We start from the raw sequence: 19,925 nt of genomic DNA, 5'->3' as shown, positions 1-19,925 counted from the left end.
CTCAGCACCCTTGCCCAGCGCAGCACGACTTTTGGACCCTGCCCGCTGTGCCGGCCTCCTGCTCAGATCCGTCGGGGCTCTCCCACCCCACCTGCCTGGGATGCGGGGAGCCAGAGCCGCTGGAGGCCAGGGCCAGCGTTCCAGCAGGATGGGCTCCCTGGGCTGTCCCCAGGTCATCATACTCACCTACGTGCTGGTCGCCCTGGAGCTCACCTGCCTTTTCATGCGGTTCTCCATCATGCCAGTGAGTACCCTCCCCCGGGCGGCCAGCCACCCGCACACCCCATCAGCCCTCTCTTCCTCCATCCGTGCAATGGCAGGAGCTGGGAGTGGGGGCCCAGGGCTGTCCAGGCCCTTCACTGGGGAACCCGGGGACTGTGCCTCCTGGGCTCTCCATCAGCACTTTCTGGGCTCCGGTGCAGGGCAGCCCCAGGGAGGGGCCACAGAGAGCCACCCCCATGGCCACGCAGCCCTTGTGGGGACAGCGCCCCTCCCCATGGCTGACCTGGCTCTGTCCCTCCCGCCCCGCCCGGGGCCGTTGCCCTATCGATCCTGTCTCAGCAGCTGCACGACTCCTGCCCATCCTGGCTCAGGCCTCTCAGCTTGGGTCTCCTCGGCAGGGAGCCTTCCCTCCCAACACCTGCCCAGACCCTGGAACCTCTTCCCTTCCACCCAGGTCGTGCTGGGTCAGTCCTCCTGTAGGTTGCCCACGCCCCACTTCCTGTCCCACAATATTAAATTATTTCTGTCTCCCCAACCGGGGCGTGAGGGCGGGGCTGGCCCCATCTCTTCCCCAGCTGCCTCCCCTGGTCTGGAACTCTGCCCGGTAAGCGTAGGCGGTTGGCTCCTTGGCCATGGTCAGCGCTCAGTGCCCACCCACCGCTGTCCATAGAGTCCGCCTTTGCTTGCCAGCTGGTTCCATCCACAGACCCCCCGTGGGGCTGGCCCAGGGCCCCCCTCCCCGGGCAGCAGCACCCAGGGGGCTTTGGATGTCCCCAAGGGCCTTTCCCACCTGGTCCGTGTGCAGCCATAGCACAGCCACTGGCCACTTTTTAAAGTTCCCGGCGGGGATGGGGGGCAGCGCCTGGGTGGCTCAGTGCGTTAAGCCTCTGCCTTCGGCTCAGGTCATGTTCTCAGGGTCCTGGGGTCGAGCCCCACATCGGGCTTTGCTCAGCAGGGAGCCTGCTTCCCCTCTCTCTCTGCCTGCCTCTCTGCCTACTTGTGATCTCTGTCAAATAAATAAATAAAATCTTAAAAGAAATTAATAAAAAATAAAAATAAACAGATAAAAATAAAACAAATAAAGTTCCCCAAGGGATTCACATGAGCAGGTTGTGCCCGGGGATCCGAGCGGGAGGGGCCCTGCCTCTGTTCCCGGGAGCTCCCAGACCAAGTCTGTGCCCCAACTCCCAAGGCCTGACTCCCTTCCATAGCAGCCATGTGGGTTGGCCAGACACCTTGCTGTCCTGTCCTCTGAAATGGGTCACAACATCCCTCCCTAGGAGGGTTGGTGTGGGGAGCGACGCGTGGACAGTTAAAGGCACAGAACAAGGGTGGAATATTCCTTTCTGCAAATGCTACCCGACCACCTACCAAGTGCGTCCTGTTCTCAGGACCTGGAATACAGCAGACATGGACTCCACGATGCTTAGACAGTGCTGTGCGGGAGAGAAGGCGTGCTGCAGGGGCTGGGAGGGCCCACAGACTGGGACAGGAAAGCCTCCCCCAGAGGGCAGGCTTAAAGAAAACAGAGCAAACCTGGGTGGTGCAAAGGCCCTGGGGCAGTGAGAACAGCGAAGCTAGAGAGGAGTGACCTGAGAGGAGATGGAGATGAGGCCCCAGGAAGGCTGCCAGGACGCCAGGAGGTTGCTGGCCATGGGGAAGGCAGGAAGCCGCTGGCTTTAAGGTCTGTCATGAAGGCTGAACCCAGGAACTGCCAATGGACTGGATGTGACTGTGCAAGCAAGGGGGGTGGTCAGGGATGACACCGAGGGTTCGGGCCTGAACCCTTGCAGGGGCGGACGCATGAACCATGGAGCGGAGGAGCTGGTCCTTGGGGTGGGAGGGGAGGACGAGGCAGGTGTGAGTGCGAGAAGGTGGGCTACAGTGGGGCGGGGGAGAGCGTGGACTCAGTAGGGGAATGTGGGATGATGGTGCAGTCAGGGGCACCAACAGGAGAAACCCAACCGAGAGCAGGGCTTCGGGCTTCCCCAGTGGGGCTCAGCAGCACCCCCAAGCCCTACCCCCACCCCATGCCAGGAGCAGGGGAATTTCAGCTGCACTGGGGAGAGGGGTGTGCACCCAAGAAACAAAGCAGGCGGAGGGATGCCCTTGACTGAGCTTAGGGAAAGTACAGGGTGCAGGGTCAGGGATGAGCGGTATTGGTGTCCTGAGGCTGCCGTTGGCCATCTCACAGTCTGGAGGCCACAAGTCTGAATCCCCGGGGTCTCAGGCCTCCTTCTGAAGCCCACAGGGGATGGTCCTTGCTGCCTCTTTCAGCTTCTGCTGGTCCCAGCCCCTCCCCAAATATTCCAGTATCTGCCCGTCTGTCCTCTGGTGTGGCTGTCCTGCTGGGCGTGTCCGTGTCCAAAATTCCCCTCTGTGTAAAGACACCAGACCCACCCTAATGACCTCACTTGAACTTGGTTCCCTCTGCAAAGACGGTATCTCCAACTACGGACCCCAGGAAACAATCTGGGGGCTTCCGCGGGGGGGAGGGGGTTACCGGGTGAAGGTTATTGAGGAGGGCACACGCTGGGATGAGCACTGGGCGTTATACTTAACCAGAGATCGGCTGAAGACCACGTCGCGGACGGCTATGCACCATACGGGGGGCTAACCAGACATGAAAAAAGACTCTGTCTCCAAATAAGGTCACATTCCGAGTACTGAGCTTTAGGACTTTGGGGGGGACCCAATTCAAGCCATTACAGGGGGGATCACTGGAGGGAGGGGCCAGGAACTCAGAGGCCAGGGTGCAGATATTGAAGTCCCAGGATTAGAGCGTGCTAACCCTCCCATTCCCTGGAGAGACACCGGTCACGGCTTCCCCTCCCCAGGTGGGCGCCAGCAAACCCCAGGAGCCCCCAAGAGCAGGCATGGGTCCTGCTGGGAAATGGGTGACCTTCCGGAGGCCATCAGGGTATTTGGGGAGCATCTCTTGCTGGCCCTGGAAGATGCCACAGTCCACCAGGCAGCCTCGGATGGGTCAGGTGTGCCCTGCCGCAGGGAAGGAGGGCCGGCCACCACCCTCACTGAGCATGGGGCCCGCAAGCTGGACCCAGAGGCCCCAGTGAGCTCCTCGCTATGGGCAGCTGAGTTCCAGGCCCAGGGGCCCCTCACGGGCACACCACAGCATGGGTAGAGCCAGAGGGCAGGCCTCCCTCCCCTCCAGTTGAGGGCTACCTCCCCCACTCCCCACCCACTGCGCACCCCAGACCCCCTGACCCTTCCCTCGTGCCCTTCCTGTGTTTGCAGTACCTGACCCGGGAGCTGGGCCTGGATTCCGTGGCCTTTGGCTACCTGCAGACAGCCTTCGGCGTGCTTCAGCTTCTCGGAGGGCCTGTGTTTGGCAGGTACCAAGGGGAGGGGTGGGCAGGGTCACCCCTCAGAGGTCACAGGCTGGGTCATGCCAGCTTCCCAAACCTGAGCATGGGCGCACCCTGGCGACGGCAGCCCCTGCTGCACGGCGGGGGGGGTGGGGGGGGCTGCCGAGCACAGGCCTATGGTCCCTCGCAGGCGGGGGGGCACCCCTGAACCCCTCCACCTCCATATCCACCAATCCTGGTGGCAGCCAGAGAGAGGATTGTTCTAGCAAGACTGGTGGCTGCAAACGTCCAGCCCACTGAGCTGGGGGTTCCACCAGCAAATCTTCAGGACCCCTGGACCCCCACCAGCCTCAGGGCAGTGGGGGGAGGTGTTGGTCTTGGGTTCAGATCAGGGCAGCACACATCCTTCCACAAACCCTGAGGAGGCCAGATCAGCGAGGCAGGATCTTCAGGACGACTGTGCAGGAGACGGGCTCCAGAGGTGGGAAAGCCAGGGAGCAGGGGCTCTGGAGGGCTTCCTGGGGATGCCGGAGGCAGGAGGAGAAAGGGCTGGAGCCTGGGAGACATGGGTTTGTTTGGTTGGTTTTTAAAAGATTTTAGTTATTTATTTGAGAGAGAGTGAGAGAGTAGGAGCAGGGGGAGGGGCAAAGGGAGAAGCACGCTCCGCACTAACCTGGGCCTGACCCAGGTGGGTCCAGGGGATCCCGGGATCATGACCTGAGCGAAAGGCAGACCCTTAACCCTCTGAGCCCCCAGGTGCCCCTGGGAGACATTTACTGTACAACAAACAGGCCCGTGCTCACTGGGGCCCCACAAGTTTTTCTCAAGCGGAGTGGAAATGCCCAGCTGGGCCGGACACCCCCAGGTCATGGCAAGGAGCCCAGCAGAAGCTGGGGCAAGCTGAGGCCCTCCGCGTCGGGGCCCTCCCCCAACCATCCCACATCCAGGTCTCCCTCCTTGGCCATGAGGGGGTCCCTGTGGCCTAGAGACCCGGCAGCCCCACGGGGTGGGTGTTGGGGGGAGAGGACAGAGGACCCTGCCTGGTATCTGTAGGGCTCATGGTTGGGGCCCCCAGGTTCGCGGACCAGCATGGAGCGAGGGCGGCATTCACGCTCAGCTTCCTGGCGTCCTCTGCCTTCTACCTGCTCCTGGCGGCCGCCTGCAGCCCGGCCCTGCCCGGCGTGGCCTTGCTCTATGCCTTGCCCTTGCCTGCCGCCCTCATGCATGCGCTGCCAGGTAGGGCCAGGTAGGGCACCTGCGGGAGGACTGCCGGTGGGGAGGTGTGGGCACGTGGGGCGGGGGAGCCTGGGCCCAGGGTGCCCCCTGAGGAAGGTTGGGGGTGGCCAGAGCCAGAGGGCAGGACAGAGGTCACCCTCTGGATGCCAGTCTGGGCCTGAGAATAGGACTGGGGTGGAGGGAGTCAGGTGTGACACGGGGATGTGGCCTGGGGAGCAGGTGGGGGAGGGGAAGGGGCGTGGCCTGGACCACAAGGGCTTCTGAGACGGGGCCACCCCGCTCAGCACCCCCCACTCCACCCCCAGCCGCTCAGATGGTCATCGCGGACCTGTCTGCGCCCGAGGAGCGGCCGGCGGCCCTGGGCCGACTGGGCCTGTGCTTCGGGGTCGGCATGATCTCCGGCTCGCTGCTTGGCGGGACCCTGAGCGCCGCGTGCGGGTGAGCGGCCGCGGCGGGAACCCGGCCGGGAGCGGGGGTGCGGGTCAGGACAGCGGAGACCAGGCCTCGGTCTCCCCATCTGCAAGCCCAGCCTCCTGGCCCAGGTGAAGGGAGAGCGGGCCGGCCCCACGCGGTGGGCGGGGTTAGTGGGTGGGCTGGGCTGGGCTGGGCGGTGGGCGGGGTTAGTGGGTGGGCGGGGCCGGGAGCGCCCCAGGGTGTCCCAGCAGGGGGGGAGGCGTGGCCCTCAGGCTCCAGACCTAGAGAAACCGGAGGGCAGGCCCTGGAGGCGGGTCCCGGCCTGACCCGTGGGCACATTGTGGTCCGGGGGACGGGGTGGGGCGGTCGCTGGGGGCAACCGGACCCAGTTTCCGGAGGTTTAGGAACAGCGCCGAGCCGTGTCTGTCCCAGCGGCCCCAGAGCGCGACCGGGAGTGCGCCTTACTGACCCTTGGACCGGAGACACCTTGCCCTGGAGAGGCCCCGCCTGGCTAGGGAGGGGCACCTCATTTCCGCCGCTTGGAGACCAGTGCCCCTCCCTGTTCCTCCTACCGCCCCCCCAGCGCCCCAACACCCACTCAAAATCGGTTTCTTCATAGGATTGGACCTTGCCCCTTGCCTTCATTCAGACCCAAGTCTTGGCTTTCAGTCTGGAAGGGGGGTGCCCAGCTGTAGGGGGGCCTGTGCCAGCTGGTGACCCATCCGCCCTGTGCGAGCCTGGGGAGCCCGCCTGGGACGTCACTCGGGGACGGGGCCTTGCCAGCATCTGAATCACACACGCACACGCACTCATACACACGCTCATACACGAAGCCCACACTCATGCGTGAATCTCACACACACGCTCATACAGGAGTCACACACACTCATCTGTGACACACTCATACGTGAATCTCACATACACACTTATACAAATCAACACTGTCCTATGAATCACACACACGCGCTCATACATGAATCACACACTCATCCTCAATTCACACACACTCATCCACGAGTCGCACGCACACTCATGCGAATCACACACACGCACACAAGCAAGTGCGCACACGCAGCCTCCTCTGCTGACCCCAGGCCTTCCGACCCTGATGACCCTCTGCGACGGACTTCAGGAGCAGTAGATGCAGCCGGGTGACGGCTGATCACTGGGGACTGGGGAACAGGAGGCGAGGGTGGCCCTGTTACGCCAGCTCCTGGTGCGGAGGGAGATCTCTGTCCCCGCCCCCAGCATTCTCATCAGCGCCTGTGCAGGTCTGTCTTCCCTGGGCTCCTCCAGCGGAGGCTGGAGTGGGGCAGGCAGGGCTCCATCTATCAGGTTCCTCGCCCGGTGTTTACTGAGCCTGCTAAGTGCCTGGGGTTCCAGGTTCCGGATATGGCGGGGAGCAGTACAGGCCAAGTCCTCAGATGAAGGGAAAATGACACGTATTTCTCTAATGCTGGCGTGAGCCCCATGGGGTAAAAAGTAACAGCAAGATTGAGGGCTGGTGGACAGGTGGTCGCAAAGACCTCCCACTAAGGAGGGACGGGGGAGGCAGGAGGATGTCTGGGGAAGCAAAGACCCAACAGATACAAAGGCCCTGAGGTTGGGGGAGTGATGAGGCTGGTGTGGCTAGAGTGGGGCAGCAGGGAGGGGACGGAGGGGAGGTGCGTGGGGGGCCGTGGAGCCCTGGGCAGGTGTGAGCAGGGGAGGGGTGTGACCCGGCTACTGTGTGAATGTGGGAGTGAGACCTCTGCAGGGAGACCCTCCAGGTGGCTCCTGGCCCAGTCCAGACGGGAGAGGGCAGGGTCTGCCTTGGTTTTGTCCATTGGTGGGATGCAGGTGTGAACTGAGGGCCTGGGGCCAGGCCTGGGCAAGCAGTGTCCTCATGTGGGTGGTGTTCAAACCCTAGAAACTGGTTCAGGTCGAGCCCCGAGCCCCGAGCCCTGATATGGTACTTCACGTGAGAGGAGGCACAGTGAGGACACGAAGGGAAGGAGATCCGGAAGAACATTCCAGAAGCCAAGGGGCACGTGGGTCCCAGAGGGGAGAGCCCCACCGCGCTGACAGGATGGCAGTGACCACGGTTCTGCCTGCACATGAGCGGCTGGGGTGGTGGGAGCAAGAGAAAGAGGGCGTCAGTCTCCCCAGGAAGGTTGGGGGCTCGTGAGTGGGCCTGGGTGTGAAGAGGGTGCAGAAGAGGGAGAGGCAGGGCAGCGGGGAGCCCCCTGAGCGGCCCCACCTGGATGCTGAACAGCCCAGCCACTGCGGGCCACCGGGCCCCTCCAGTCACCGGGACAGGCCCTCTTACCTGTGAGCCGGGCTGACCGGCCTGCACGGCCCCGCGGTGTGCGGGCTGTCCGGAGCCTCCCCCCGCCAGCCGCCCCTGCATCCCCTCGTGCTGTCACTTTCTTTTCCCTCCATCCCAGCTACTGGCCCAGAGGACACCACTCACTGTCCTTTCCTCGAGCAGCCCCCAGGATGGCCCGCACACCCGCCCTTACCTTCCAGAACAATCCATTCGCTTCCCTGCCTTCTTCCGTCCCAAGATAGAAGGTGCTCTATAGCCCCTACATTTGGATGGGTGGGAAAACCCGAGGTCCCCGGGGGAGTGAGTCTTCCCCATGGAGCTCCAGGAGCCTGTCCAAGGCCCAGGGGAAGTGGGCTCCAGGATCCCAGTGCCCCGTGGCAGGGGCCAGTGCCCTGTCTGCCTGTCCTCCTGGGGCAAGGGCCACATGGTGTCTTCCTCCTTCCCTCTCCTCCGTGGAAACCAAGGCACAATGTGAGGGCTCCCTGGCCTCCGCCTTCCCGCCCACTGCACCTCCTGTGACTCCTCCCCCAAAAGTTCTCAGCCATGCCCCCCACCTCCTGGGAGCAGGGGGCAGAGAGAGGAAGTGGCCTTGGCAGCCTCCAGGTGTGGGAGGGGCACTGGTTTAACTGGTTTGGGCTCAGGCTGGAGCTCCCTCCTGCTGGCTGGGAGGCCGGGCTCCCGCAGAGGGCCCAGGCTCTGAGTCACTTAGCAGGTGCGGACAGACGGAAGCTCTGTGATTCATGGCCCAGAGTGAGGTCCCCAGGGAGGGGGTCCAGGGATTCCTGGAAAGGGGAGCCACCTGCCGAAGGAACACTGTTGACGGTGGTGGGGGGGAGCAGGTCTGACGGTGGGACTCAGAGCGGGCAGCCCCCGCTGAGTGCCGCGGGTTGCCGCACACAGTCTCCGGTATGGGGGGCTCTGTGCCCTGCAGGGCCTCAGGATTTGGACAGATCCCCCTGAGGACGGCAGTTCGCAGAGACCGAGGAGCATTCTGGGGCAGCCCCCAGCTACAGACCCTGGAGGTCAGGCCAGCTGACGCCCCTCAGGGTCACCTGGCAGCCCTCCTGGGCCTGGTGGGCCCTCGGTGACTCAGAGGGGATTTATGACACCCCTTATCTCCCTGAGGACTTGGGAGGTTATCTCGGCCCTCCTGGGGAATGGGAAGCCCTTATCCTGCTGACAGAGGGTTTCCACCCCAGTGACACGGTGACACCACTGTTTCCCCTGGAAGTTAATGAGTAAGCGCCTGCCCTGAATGACTGCGACGGGAGGGACGCCTGGGTCAGCCCAGCGGCCTACTCCACTTTGTGCTCGCGACGGCTCACCGAGGCTCTCCCTACAGTGGTGGGGGGGTGGATAGGGACCCAGCAGGAGGATCCTGGGTGTCCTAGGCGCAGGGCAGTGCACAGACAGGGCCCAGCTGGCCAAAAGCTCCGCTCAGACCTGAGAGGCGAGGGAGAAGTCTGCTGTTGAAGGAGGCTCTGGCAGGGACCGTGTTCCAGGCAGAGGGAAAGCATGTGCAAGGGCCCTGGGGCAGGAAGGAGCTCAGGACCTGCTTGGAGGCCGGCGTGGTTGGAAGTGGGGGGACCAGGTGCTCGGGGAGCATGGAGGGCTGGAACGGTCAGGCCAGGCAGGGCTTCCTGGCCTTTTTTCTGGGACCTGGAAGGCAGAGGGAGGCTGAATCAGGAGCAGCCCCACAGGGATTCCATGCTCACACAGTGTTCTAGCTATGGTATCCAAGGACTGGGTAGGGTAGGGTGACTTCTGCGCCCTAGCCCCAGGCTAGACTCTGGTGACCTTCGCAGCCAGGTGTCATGGGAGGCTGGGTCCGGCTGACCGCAGCCTGTCCTCCAGGTTCGAGAGGAGAGTCCTGAGCCCCCTGGGGCCAGAGGAGCCTCCGAGCAGGGCGAGGGCGCCCTGGCTTCATGAGTGCTGTCACCTTGTGGCCGGACGGGGTGGGGGAGGGGAGCAAATGCACATCATCCCTGCAGGGTGGGCAGACGGCCCGCCCCCCCCCCCCCTGATGATGTCGCGTTGGCAAATGACAGGCCCCTGGGCTGAGGAGGAAAGGCGGGCCCTCTGCGGCCCCTGGGAACCTGGTACCGAACCGCGTGTCTGGGGAGGCCAGCCCCCAGGGAGTCCAGCCCTCATTTGCATCTGAGGAGAGCAGGTCACCCAGCAAGGTCGCCACAGAGAAGGGTAAAAGGACAGAGACTCGGGTGCCCAGAGTCCTGTTGAGAATCCCTTCCTGGCCTCCATCCCTCCGGCCTCCTGTTGGTCCACTCAACCGAAAACAGAAGGGGTGGACGGACACAGACGCGGGAGCGTCGCGGGCCACCATGCTCGGCACTCGGTCTCTAACTGGGCTCCAGTAAGCCAACAGCAGCTCCGTGGGATCCTGCGCAAAGGAGGCCAGAGGCCTCCCACAGGGGAGTTGACTCTGCCCCGTGCTCGGGGGCACACTGACCCGATGGGCCCTGGAGAGGGGCGCCAAGCTGTGTCCTGGAGGACAGAGCAGCGCCCAGTGGGGGCACCAGGCCAGAGAGTCCCAGGGCGAGGCGACGGCCCTCCATGCGAGGGCGGGGGGCTGGTGAGCTGGCCGCTGCATCTGTTCCCCTTGCCTTCTGCTCACCCTCTGGCATTTGTCCTGGGGGAGTTGGAGGGGGCTGGTGGGAGAAGGACACCCCCACGTCCCGGCAGCTGCACCCTCCCACTCCCTCCGGGGCCCCCAGATTCCCCGTGCTCCCTTCAGTTTACCAGCCCTCACGCTACGGGGTGGGTCAGATGCCCCAAGGAGGGGCCTGGCTCCTTGCCACCACCCAGCCCTCACTTGTCACCAGCCTCCCAAAATAGCCATCGAAGGGGCCGCCCCTGCTCCCGCGAATTTCCGGGGCATGTGGCAAAGAAAGCAGGTTCTGTCCCTGCCCGCCAGGCCCCGAGCAGTGACGCGAAGGTCCTGAAGAAAGAGCCTTCTCTCTGGGGCCAGCCGTCAGGGCCAGGGTGTCCCTGCCCGCGTCACAGATCAGTCCCTTCCAGCCCTGGCCCTCCCCAGGCAGCTGAGTGCAGGCCTCTGACCCTCTGACCTGTCGGTCAGTGGAAAAGCCCGATGGTTGGGAAGCCGGTGGTCAGGAGGCCCGGATATCCACCATCCTAGGCAGTGGGGGTCGGCGAGGGGTGGGGAGGGAGGGGACAGAGATGGGCCAGTGGGGGAGGGGAGGGTCGGCGACTTCCTACTGCCGACCACCTGTGTGAGCCTGGGCAGTCCAGGCTAGCGATGGGGGGCTGTCCCCCACTAGCCCCCCTGATCCCATGTGGGACAGGGCCTGTCCTGCCTATGTCTCCTGTAGGAGCTCTGTGTGTGCGTGTGTGTGCACATGTAGGAGCTGTGCTGGGGAGGGGCAGGGCACGTCCTTTCTTTGCACTCCGTGGAGGGCCAAGGGCACCTTGCATCTATGCCCTGAGGTCACTAACAGGCGACGCTGTGAGGTTGGGTTAGGGCTCGGTGCCTGGGAACAGCTCACACGTGTGTCCCATGGTCTGATGTTCCCTGGGGTCTTGGCATAGGGTCCTCCCAGGTGCACTTGTCCTTGGGGCCAGACTGGCCATCTAACGGAGCAGGCCCCTCTCAGAGGACGCGGTGCCCAGTGGGCAGAGTGCCAGGGGCTCACGGAGAAAGGCGCTTGCAGGATGTGCAGGAGTTTCCTCCGTAGCTAAGGGGCAGGGCTTTGAGGCCATGCGCCAGACCAGAAGGTCAGAGTGGGGCCTGGGTCTGTAAGAAGCTTCCACTCCCTCCCATCCCCCCCCCGCACCCCCAGGAGCAGCCCCGGTCAGCCTCTGGAAGCAACAGTAATGATCAGAAGGGCCCGTGTCGTCAGGTGACATTGGCTGCCCGGCCACCTGGCCCTTCCAGGGGAGTCAGGGGCTGAGTTTCCGCGCGGTGACTCACGGCAGGGAGGGACTTTCTCCGACGCAGAAGCGCAGAAGCTGAGGGGCCCGCAGGAGTCTGGGCCCCCGGTGGCGGTTTAGGAATGCAGGCGGGACAGTGTCCTGAGCGCAGCATCTGACGCCCTTCCCTAGCCCGGAGTGCCCGCCCTGCAGGAAGATGGGGTGCTGTAGCAGGGGCTCCTGAGGACTACAGAGCAGGAGGGGAAGGAGGCCTGGCGGGGCTGTGTGGGAGTCCCCGGGTGGGGCCAACCCAGGCCTCTGCACCCCTACGCTTTGGCCTCCCACGCACACCCTGTCCTGGTGTTCCGACCCGGGCCGCGTAGTTCCCCATCAGCCCAAAGGGCCAGACACGTGGCACTCAAAGGAACTGCTGAGACGTCCCCCACCCCAGGAGGCCTTCCAGTCCCACCAGAGGGACGAGATCTGATCTGGGAACAGGGACCTCAGTTTGCTCCTCTGTCAAATGGGAAGGACCCGTGACTGGCCCACTTCTGCGGAGCCGTGCATGGCTCCTCCACATGGGAAGACCAGGCTGGGGCTGAGTCCGGGGCCCCCAGATGTGGGATGCCCTGCCCTGGCTGGGAGCGGAGGGGGCACGTGCACGCACACCCACACATGTGCCCCAAGCCCGTCCTCGAGGGGCCTTCCTAACCTTCGGCAGTCTGGGAGTTGACCGTCTCCTGGGAGACTCCGTCCCGGCCCTCCATGGCTCAGGTCCCCGGCTCCCACCACCAACCCCCCCAGACCCAGGGATGCCAGAGGCTGCCGCTGTCACGTGAGCATCAGGCAGGGTGACAGCTTCATCTGCTCCTTCGTCCCGTTGGGGGAGATCCCACACCCAGAGACCCCTGTCCTGTGTGACCACTACTCTCACCCCAGGCTTCAATGTCCGGCCTCCGTGGCTCTCGTGGCCAACCTCGTGGCAGCTGTCCTCAGCTTCACCTGCATCCCCATCAGCACTAAAGGGGTTGGCGCCCATGCTCCAGCGGCCCCGCCAGGTGAGCCCCGCCAGGTACACCGTGCCGGATGCCAGGTCGCTCCGAGGCATGAGCCCCCCGCCTCACCAGCCAGTGCCCCAGGCCTCCCCTCAGGGAGAGCTGGCCAAGACCAGGACACACCAAAGCGTCCGCAGTGGCTTCCTGACCGCCGAGCCCAGCACGCGCTCCAAGCAATAGGCACGCCAGGCAGGGTTAGAATTTAGAGCCATTTGCCCCCTCCTTCCCTCCCTGAGCCGCTCTGCAGCCGGCATCTCCTGGCTGCCAGCACCATCGGGGCTGAGCTGGGGGCGGTCTCGGGGGAGGAAAGCATGGGGTGCTCAGAGAGGCCGAGGCTGGAGGCAGGGGGGATGTTAGGGGAGGCCCAGGGAGGACAGGAGGGACCATGGGGAGGGGTGAGCCAGGATCCTGAGTCACACAGAGGCAGGTGCCCTGGGGCGCAGGTTCTGGGACAACGCCGAGGTGGGAGGCAGAGTGGTGCCAGTGAGGGCACGTGGGGCCTCCTGGGGCCACCAGGGAAGGTCAGGGCTCCACAGAGGGGCCAGCAGAGGACCCCACGCCTTGGTGCCCAGTGACTGAGAGGTCAGGAGGGAGGACATGCCAGTGAGGGGACAGAGAAAGAGGCAAATCCAGGCAGACCCCCGGGAAAGCCGGACGGGGGCGGGGAGACCAGGTCGGGGAGCTGGGGAGCGGGCCACCGCTTGGTCTGAGCGGCCTCTCGGGGTCCTCCAGGCAGACCCGAAGCCGGCGTGTTTGACCTGAAGGCCATCAGCCGCCTGCTGCTGTGGCCCGGTGTCCTGCCCGTGTTCCTCATCAAGGTGGTGTCCGGCTTCCCCTCCGGTGAGCCCCAGAGCCTGTGCAGACTCTTCCTCTGCCTGGTGTCCCGTGCTCCACGCCCTCCCTGTGCCGTCACCCGTCATGTGGGTCCCAGAGAAGGAGAGGGCCCCTGGTTAGGCCGAATGGCTGCTCGGGTGAGGAGGGGAAGAGCGGGAAACAGGCCCCGCCCTGCCACTCAGTCCTCAGTGTCCCGCCTGTGTTTTCCGAGCCCCACTTGGAGTCTTCTAACTGGGGGGCAGCACAGAGACCAACTTAAGGAGGGGTCATGCTGGTGCCCCCAGAAAGTTCTTGCCCTTGCAAAAGTGAAGGTCCTGGGGTCGGGTCTGTAGGGGTAAATGTGGAAGCAGGGGCTGCCCGACCCGGCCCTCACCAGCTGTCCCAGATCCCGATCAGCTCTTTGGGGTCACAGCGATGGGACTGGAGTGGTTGACTTCACTCAAAGGGGTCTCTGGGGGCCACCAGTGGGTCCAGGGTCACAGCCTCCCACATTGTCAGTCCTGGGGCCCCCCACCTCCCAGCGGCCCTCATGCAGGATGCCCCAGACTCTAGCCAGCCTGGCCACAGGGAAGCTTCGGACCTTCCTGGGCACAGTCTGCATTGGTCTCTGGGGCCGCACTTCCCCAGCCACGGACCCGTGAAATCCCTGGGAGCGCCGTCAGTCGCTGTGGCTGGACCAGGTCCCCAGCCCACTGGCAGGGGAGGTGGGCCCTGTGGCCAGGAGCTTGGGGACGACCAGGCGGCCCCTCCTCCCCCTCCCAGGACTCTTCATGGTCATGTTCTCCATCATCTCCATGGACTTCTTCCAGCTGGACGCCGCGGAGGCCGGCTACCTCGTGTCCTTCTTTGGGGTTCTCCAGATGGTAAGCGGCTGTCGGTGCTCAGGGCGTGCCTTGGGAGGGTCAGGGGTCTTCGGAGGCGAAGGACCTCACAGCCTGCCTGCCTCAGCGTCCCTGCGGCACTGACAGTGAACTGACAGGGGCTGCCGTCCCGCCTTATGGGTGGGGCATGTGACGAGGCCGCCCACCCACAAGCAGGCACGTCCCCCAAGCTCTCAGAGTCTCCGACTCCTCATCCGTCCAGTGAGGGGAGCATGGTGACTCATGGGGTGATGACGTGGCCAAGCCCTCAGAACAGGCCGGCCACCTTGGGAAGCCCCGCCGGTGACAGTCACTCTCTGTCCTTGTGAGATGCCCCGAGCCTGGCAGCTGCTCACCAGGAGATGCCCGAGACACATGTCCAGGTGGGTCAGGTGTCCAGTGCTCCAGCCCCACGCCCCAGCCGCCCCTGGGCACCGGCACCAGGCCCTGGGGTGGTGGGGACAGGTGGAGACGTGCTGCCGCCACCCTGGACGGCGGCCCAACAGCTGGAGTGCGGACGGGGCTATTCTGGGACCGTCTGGAGAGAAGGCAGTCCTGGACCGCTCCGGAAGCCCATGACATTCTCGGCACCCCCAGGCCATCTGCTCCCCGGCCCTGGGCCCAGCACTGCCCTGGCCCCCAGGCTGGAACAGCAGCTCCTGGGCGGTTCTGCGCGGCAGGCGGGGAGGGCCGGCCTGGGGGGACACACACCACCAATATGGACTAAACAGTGACAGCACAACCAGGGCTAGGGGTCCCTGGAGCCCGGTTCTGAACGGCTACCCCCGGGAGGCCAGGCTGGCATGTCGGCTAAAGCCAGCAGAGCCCCTGAGATCCTCGGCGGGCGGAGGGTGGACAGACTGGGGGCCTGTGGCCGGGTCAGGGGCAAGGGGCATGGTGGTGACCCCGCCTAGGACTGCAAGGATGGTGGCCGGCCCCTGGGGGTAGCCGGGGCCCCAGCCCCTTCTAGAGGCTCTGTGGGCAGAGGTGGGGTTTGTGTTTCCAGAGAGAAGCCCAAACCCCCATTGTCCCGCACCTCCCTGCCCCCAGGCCCCCAGGGTAGGAGGGCTGCCCCACCGCAGGCTTCGCCTGGCCCCGCAGCTGGGCTCCTGCCTGCTGCCCCCTGCAAACCACTTCCTGCCCACTGTGAAGTGACCCCGAGGGGACCACAGCACCCCCCTCCCCGCTTCCCAGGTGTGGGGGTGCCGCTGGGGTTGGGGGCTGGGGGGCAGCGCCAGCCCAGATGGCCCTAACGTGAGGGGGCGGCGATGCCGCCCTCAGTCCGTCACAGACCCTCCCGCGAGAGGTGTGCCGGCTGTGCCTTCGCCTACACCCCAGGCCGGTTCGCCGCGTCATACGGGGTCGGGAGGGATGGAGATAAGCCCCCAGCCGCCTACCCATCCGGTGCGTCGGGGCGACCAGCACCTCGCAGGAGAGTAGGGTCCTCAGAAGGGCAGAGGTGCGACTTCAGATGGGGCGGCTGGTGTGGGCTGGGAGGACTGCAGGTGCAAAGGGCCTGGGGTTGGGGAGCTCACCTGCTGCTGAGCAGGCTGAGGCCGAGGGCTCGCCTCTGAGGCCGTGACGGGGTGGGCAGTGTGCAGGGCAGGAAGGAGCTGAATTTACTCAGCCTGGGGTGGGGCTGCAGACAGGGTCCGCGCAGAGGCTGGACAAGGCCTTACGGGGCCCCCCAGCTCTGGGTGCTCTCAGAGAGGGATGCACGGAACGTGGGGGCTTCAGGAGGCCTGCGTTAGGGCTGGGGGAGGTGCGAGCTGACGGGCCTATTTGTTACCTCCTGGGTCCGTGTCGTAGCCTGTGAGGCGTGGAGTTCAGGACTGTTTAGGTGAACAGGGAAACAGGCACAACACCACTGCTCCAGGGTTTGGGTCCGGGTGTGTCCGAATGGGGAGGGGCCAGACTCGCCCTCGGGAGCTGCGGAGAGCCCCCCAGCTGTGTGGCACCCAACGACCTGCCCAGGAGACCTTCCTCTACAAAAACAAGTAAACAAAGAAATGTGAGGAAGCAAGTCTGAAAGTGGGTTCTTTCTAAAGGACATTTATGGTTCTGCTTTCAAGCAATCTTGTTAGATTCGCCTTGAAGGGGACTGCTGGCCCTCTGAGTGCTGCATGAGCACACGGGGGCCTGTGGGGGGCCAGGCCAGCACCCCCGCCCCAGGGCCCTTGCTGCCACACATGGACTTTGAGACCCACTCTGCTACTCCGACCCGGTGGCTGCCAGAGCTGGGAGGGGACCCCAAGGGAGGTCCCCATCTGCGGGGGCACCCCCCCACCCTGTCCAGACCCCTCCCACCACCACCCCCTCCCCTGTCTCCCCAGGTCATTCAGGGCCTGGTCATAGGCCAGCTGAGCAGCTACTTCTCGGAGAGGGCCCTGCTCCGGGCCAGCGTGCTAGTCTTCGTGGTCGTGGGGCTGGCCATGGTGAGCATGTCCCTCTGGGCTGTCATACAGGGTCGGGAGGTGGGACAGAGATAAGCCCCCAGCAGCCTACACATCTGATGTGTCATGGGTGACCGGCACCTCCCAGGAGAATAGGTTGGGGTCCCGGGCCCATCCCCCAACCCTCTGCCCATGCCCAGGATGTAGTGAGCCCCTCCACCCCAACCCAGGGCCGCCCTCCATGGGACTGCAGGGATGGGCCCTTCCACCCCAGACCCCGGTGGCCCCCCGTCGCCATGGCCTCCTCGCCCTGCCCCATGCCAGGCCCTGATGTCCAACGTCTTCCACTTCTGCCTCCTGATGCCTGGCCTGGTCTTCAGCCTGTGCGCCCTCAACGTGGTCACCGACAGCATGCTGACCAAGGCTGTCCCAGCGTCAGACACGGGTGAGAGCCACAGCCCCCGGAGCCAGGGAGGGGCAGGCCCTGGGGAGCCCCAGGCCCTCCTCTCTGGACAGCTTTCTGGGCCGTTTCAGACAGAGCAGCTCCTCCAGTTCCAAGCTGGGTCTGCCCCAACCCAGTGAGTGCCGAGGGCCGCTAGCGGCCCGGGTCTGAGAGGGGGTCGGGGGTGGGGTGGTGGCGGCTGCAGAACGTCGGCTCAGGTGCAAATTCACCACCTGGCTGGGCTGGGCCTAGCAGATGGGAAGAGGGCTTCCTGGAGGTGGTGTTTGGCTTGGCTCTGGAGCGTGGGCAGGATTTCACGAAGCAGGAGGATGGCAAGACGGCATTCCCGGCACCCCTGGTGGGCAGAGGTCTGGAGGGACGTGTAGAACCAAAAGTCTCCTGCAGAGACCCGTTAGGAAGGGGGCTCAGGGGGGCTCAGGGGGCCAGGTGTCGTCAGCACAGGAAGGGGCCTGCCTGCGAGGCTGGAAGGAGGCAGGAGCCCGTCTTCTGTCCCTCCCCGGCATCGGGGGAGGGTGCAGGTGTTTCAGGAGTGAGTAAATGAAGCCGCACTGGTGCTCAAACCTAGGAAGCCCCGCTCCCTCCCCCCACCCCGGGTAGGACGCAGGTGTCCTCAGACAGGGACCCCAGTCCGCACTTTGCACCTAGCTCTCTTTCTTTCTTTTCTTTTTTCTTTTTTTTTTTTAAGATTTTTAATTTATTTGTCAGAGAGAGAGAGGGAGAGCGAGCACAGGCGGACAGAATGGCAGCAGAGGCAGAGGGAGAAGCAGGCTCCCTGCCGAGCAAGGAGCCCGATGCGGGACTCGGTCCCAGGACGCTGGGATCATGACCTGAGCCGAAGGCAGCTGCCCAACCAACTGAGCCACCCAGGCGTCCCCCTAGCTCTCTTTCTTGAGGCCCGAGTCTCCCATCCACACTCGGGCCCTGGGGCCTGACAGTGCTGTGGCTACTGCCCACCCCCTCCCTGCTCCTGGCAGGCATGGTCCAGGCCTGGGACAGGCCAAGTTCACAGGCTCCGGCAGCTGGTTGAGGGTGAAGGTCTCAGCAGCCCTCACTCCGTCTACCTGTCTGTCCGAGAGGGACAGACTGAAGCCTAGAGGCCCAGATGGGAAGCAGGTGGCTGCTGGGCAAGACCTCTTCCCCAGGGCGGCCAGCCGGGCCTGGAGGGCGTCCTGGAGTGGTGGGCTGGCACCCAGGAGAGGCCAGGAGGAGGCAGGGGAGCCAAGTGTGGAGAGATGGGGTCAGGACCTGGCAGGGAGGAGGCCCGAGCACTCCCAAGCCGCTGGGGCCACACTGAGCCCGCCCAGTGGGAGCCCCAGGCCCCACCCCTCAGCTCAGAAGGAGCTGGGAGCCGGTTCTCAGCACCAGCCTGGGAACCCGAGACCACAGAGGGGGTGGTAATTGCTCCCCGGTGTCTACAGGGCATGTGGGCGATGGGAGAAGCCGCTCTTAAACCTCCCCTACGCCAGCCCCTGAGCCCAGGCGGGGCCTCACCAGGCAGCTCCCAGCCAGCCCAGCGGGGAGACGAGAGAAAGAGACAGACAGACATGGGGGTGTGAGCCCCAGGAGCCCGGGACCCTGTGGGCCATGTCATGTTGATGTCACCCACATGCACAGTGGCTTGCACAGGGCACAGACGCAGGGAGGGGAATAGTGATGGGGTGGGGGGCGTCTGGTAGCGGGGGACTCAGGCAGTGAGGTGAGCCTGGGAAGTGGTGGGGAGAGGAAGGTGGGTGGGGGAGGCACTCATCCGTCCACATGAGGGGGTGGGGCTATGGGGTGATCCTGGGGGGTGTCAGCCTTCCCGGTTCCCAGCCCCGCTGGGATGCCATCGCCCTGGCAGGTCTAGGAGGGCAGGGCCTGGCCTGTGGCCTGTGGCTCCACTCCCAGGCTTCTCGGGGGCTCTGGAACTTTCTGGGCCATGACGCAGGCTCAGCCCCACCTCTGGGTGGTCCGAAAGGAGCAGACCCACAGGTCTGGGTGGAGGGAGCCAGGGGAGCAGGGGCAGGCCCGGGTGGGGGGTTTGGAATAGGGGAGGCCTTGGCCGTGTCCCGGGAGGGGGTGGCCAGGGCAGTGGTGCCTAGAGACCTGGCCGAACCTGACTTGCCCCCCTGCCCTCGCCCCTTAGGGACCATGCTGGGCCTCTGCGCCTCCGTGCAGCCCCTGACTCGCACCCTGGGGCCCACCGTGGGCGGTCTCCTTTACCGCAGCTTTGGGGTCCCCATCTTTGGCCACGTGCAGTTCGCCACCAATGTCCTTGTCCTCCTGGTGCTCTGGAGACAGCCTCTGCCCCAGAAGACGGACAAAGTCTGGTGACCACAGTCCCCGAGCACAGACTGGCAATAAACCTTTCATGCAGCCTAATTTCCGCAAAGTCCCGTGGGTTGAACAGGGCAGCGGGGGTGAGCGCCAGAGGGATGGAGAGGCTGGAGAGCTTCCTGGAGGAGGGGCCGGCCACAGAGCCCCAGGGCTCCTGAGAGAGCAGCCTCCCAAGTCGACCTTGGGCGGTGGGCCCTGCCCCCTGGAGGGCATTGCCTTCCGGTTATTAGTCTGCCCCCCGCCCCGCGACCCGGACTGCGCCCCGCTCGCCCGCCTGGAGCTCGTGGCCCACCCCCAGTCCTCTGCCGCTCGGCCTCAGGGCTAAGCACGCCGCTGCCCATTCGCCCTTGTCAGTCGCCCCACGTGAACGGAAACTGCTTGTTTTCGAAGATGAGGAGTCGGAGGCTTGGAAAGAGGTCTAGGGAGACGGCCCGCACTCCCTGGTGGGGCGCCTGGTGGGTGGAGCCAGGCAGCAAGTCATGAGAGCTGGGGAGCCCCGTCCCTCCTCCTTCACCACCCCACCCCCCGCTCTGGGGAGAGGGGCACTAGGCAGGGGAGGCCAGCATGACCAGTCCAGGGAGAACAATCCAGTAGCAGGGGCAGGCGACCCTGA

At 64.8% G+C, this 19,925-nt stretch overlaps 1 protein-coding gene across 2 annotated transcripts; it reads left to right on the top strand.

Annotated features, from left to right (window-relative positions):
* Window positions 1-100: 100 nt before the first annotated feature.
* SLC22A18 (solute carrier family 22 member 18) lies at window positions 101-19,355 on the top strand. Of its 2 annotated transcripts, XM_047692150.1 has the most exons (10): window positions 101-244; window positions 3,478-3,575; window positions 4,624-4,784; window positions 5,090-5,222; window positions 12,331-12,449; window positions 13,179-13,286; window positions 14,043-14,143; window positions 16,474-16,575; window positions 16,858-16,978; window positions 19,122-19,355. In XM_047692150.1, exons 1-10 carry the CDS (start codon window positions 101-103, stop codon window positions 19,307-19,309), a joined length of 1,275 nt encoding a protein of 424 aa, XP_047548106.1. In that variant the 3' UTR covers window positions 19,310-19,355. The 2 variants fall into 2 exon arrangements, with proteins under 2 accessions (XP_047548106.1, XP_047548107.1); XM_047692151.1 differs by lacking the exons at window positions 4,624-4,784; window positions 5,090-5,222.
* Window positions 19,356-19,925: the final 570 nt, after the last annotated feature.

Source organism: Lutra lutra, chromosome 10 (genome assembly GCF_902655055.1).
Source record: "Lutra lutra chromosome 10, mLutLut1.2, whole genome shotgun sequence".
Classification (NCBI taxonomy): domain Eukaryota; kingdom Metazoa; phylum Chordata; class Mammalia; order Carnivora; family Mustelidae; genus Lutra; species Lutra lutra.
This window is presented reverse-complemented; position numbering and strand designations above follow the sequence as displayed.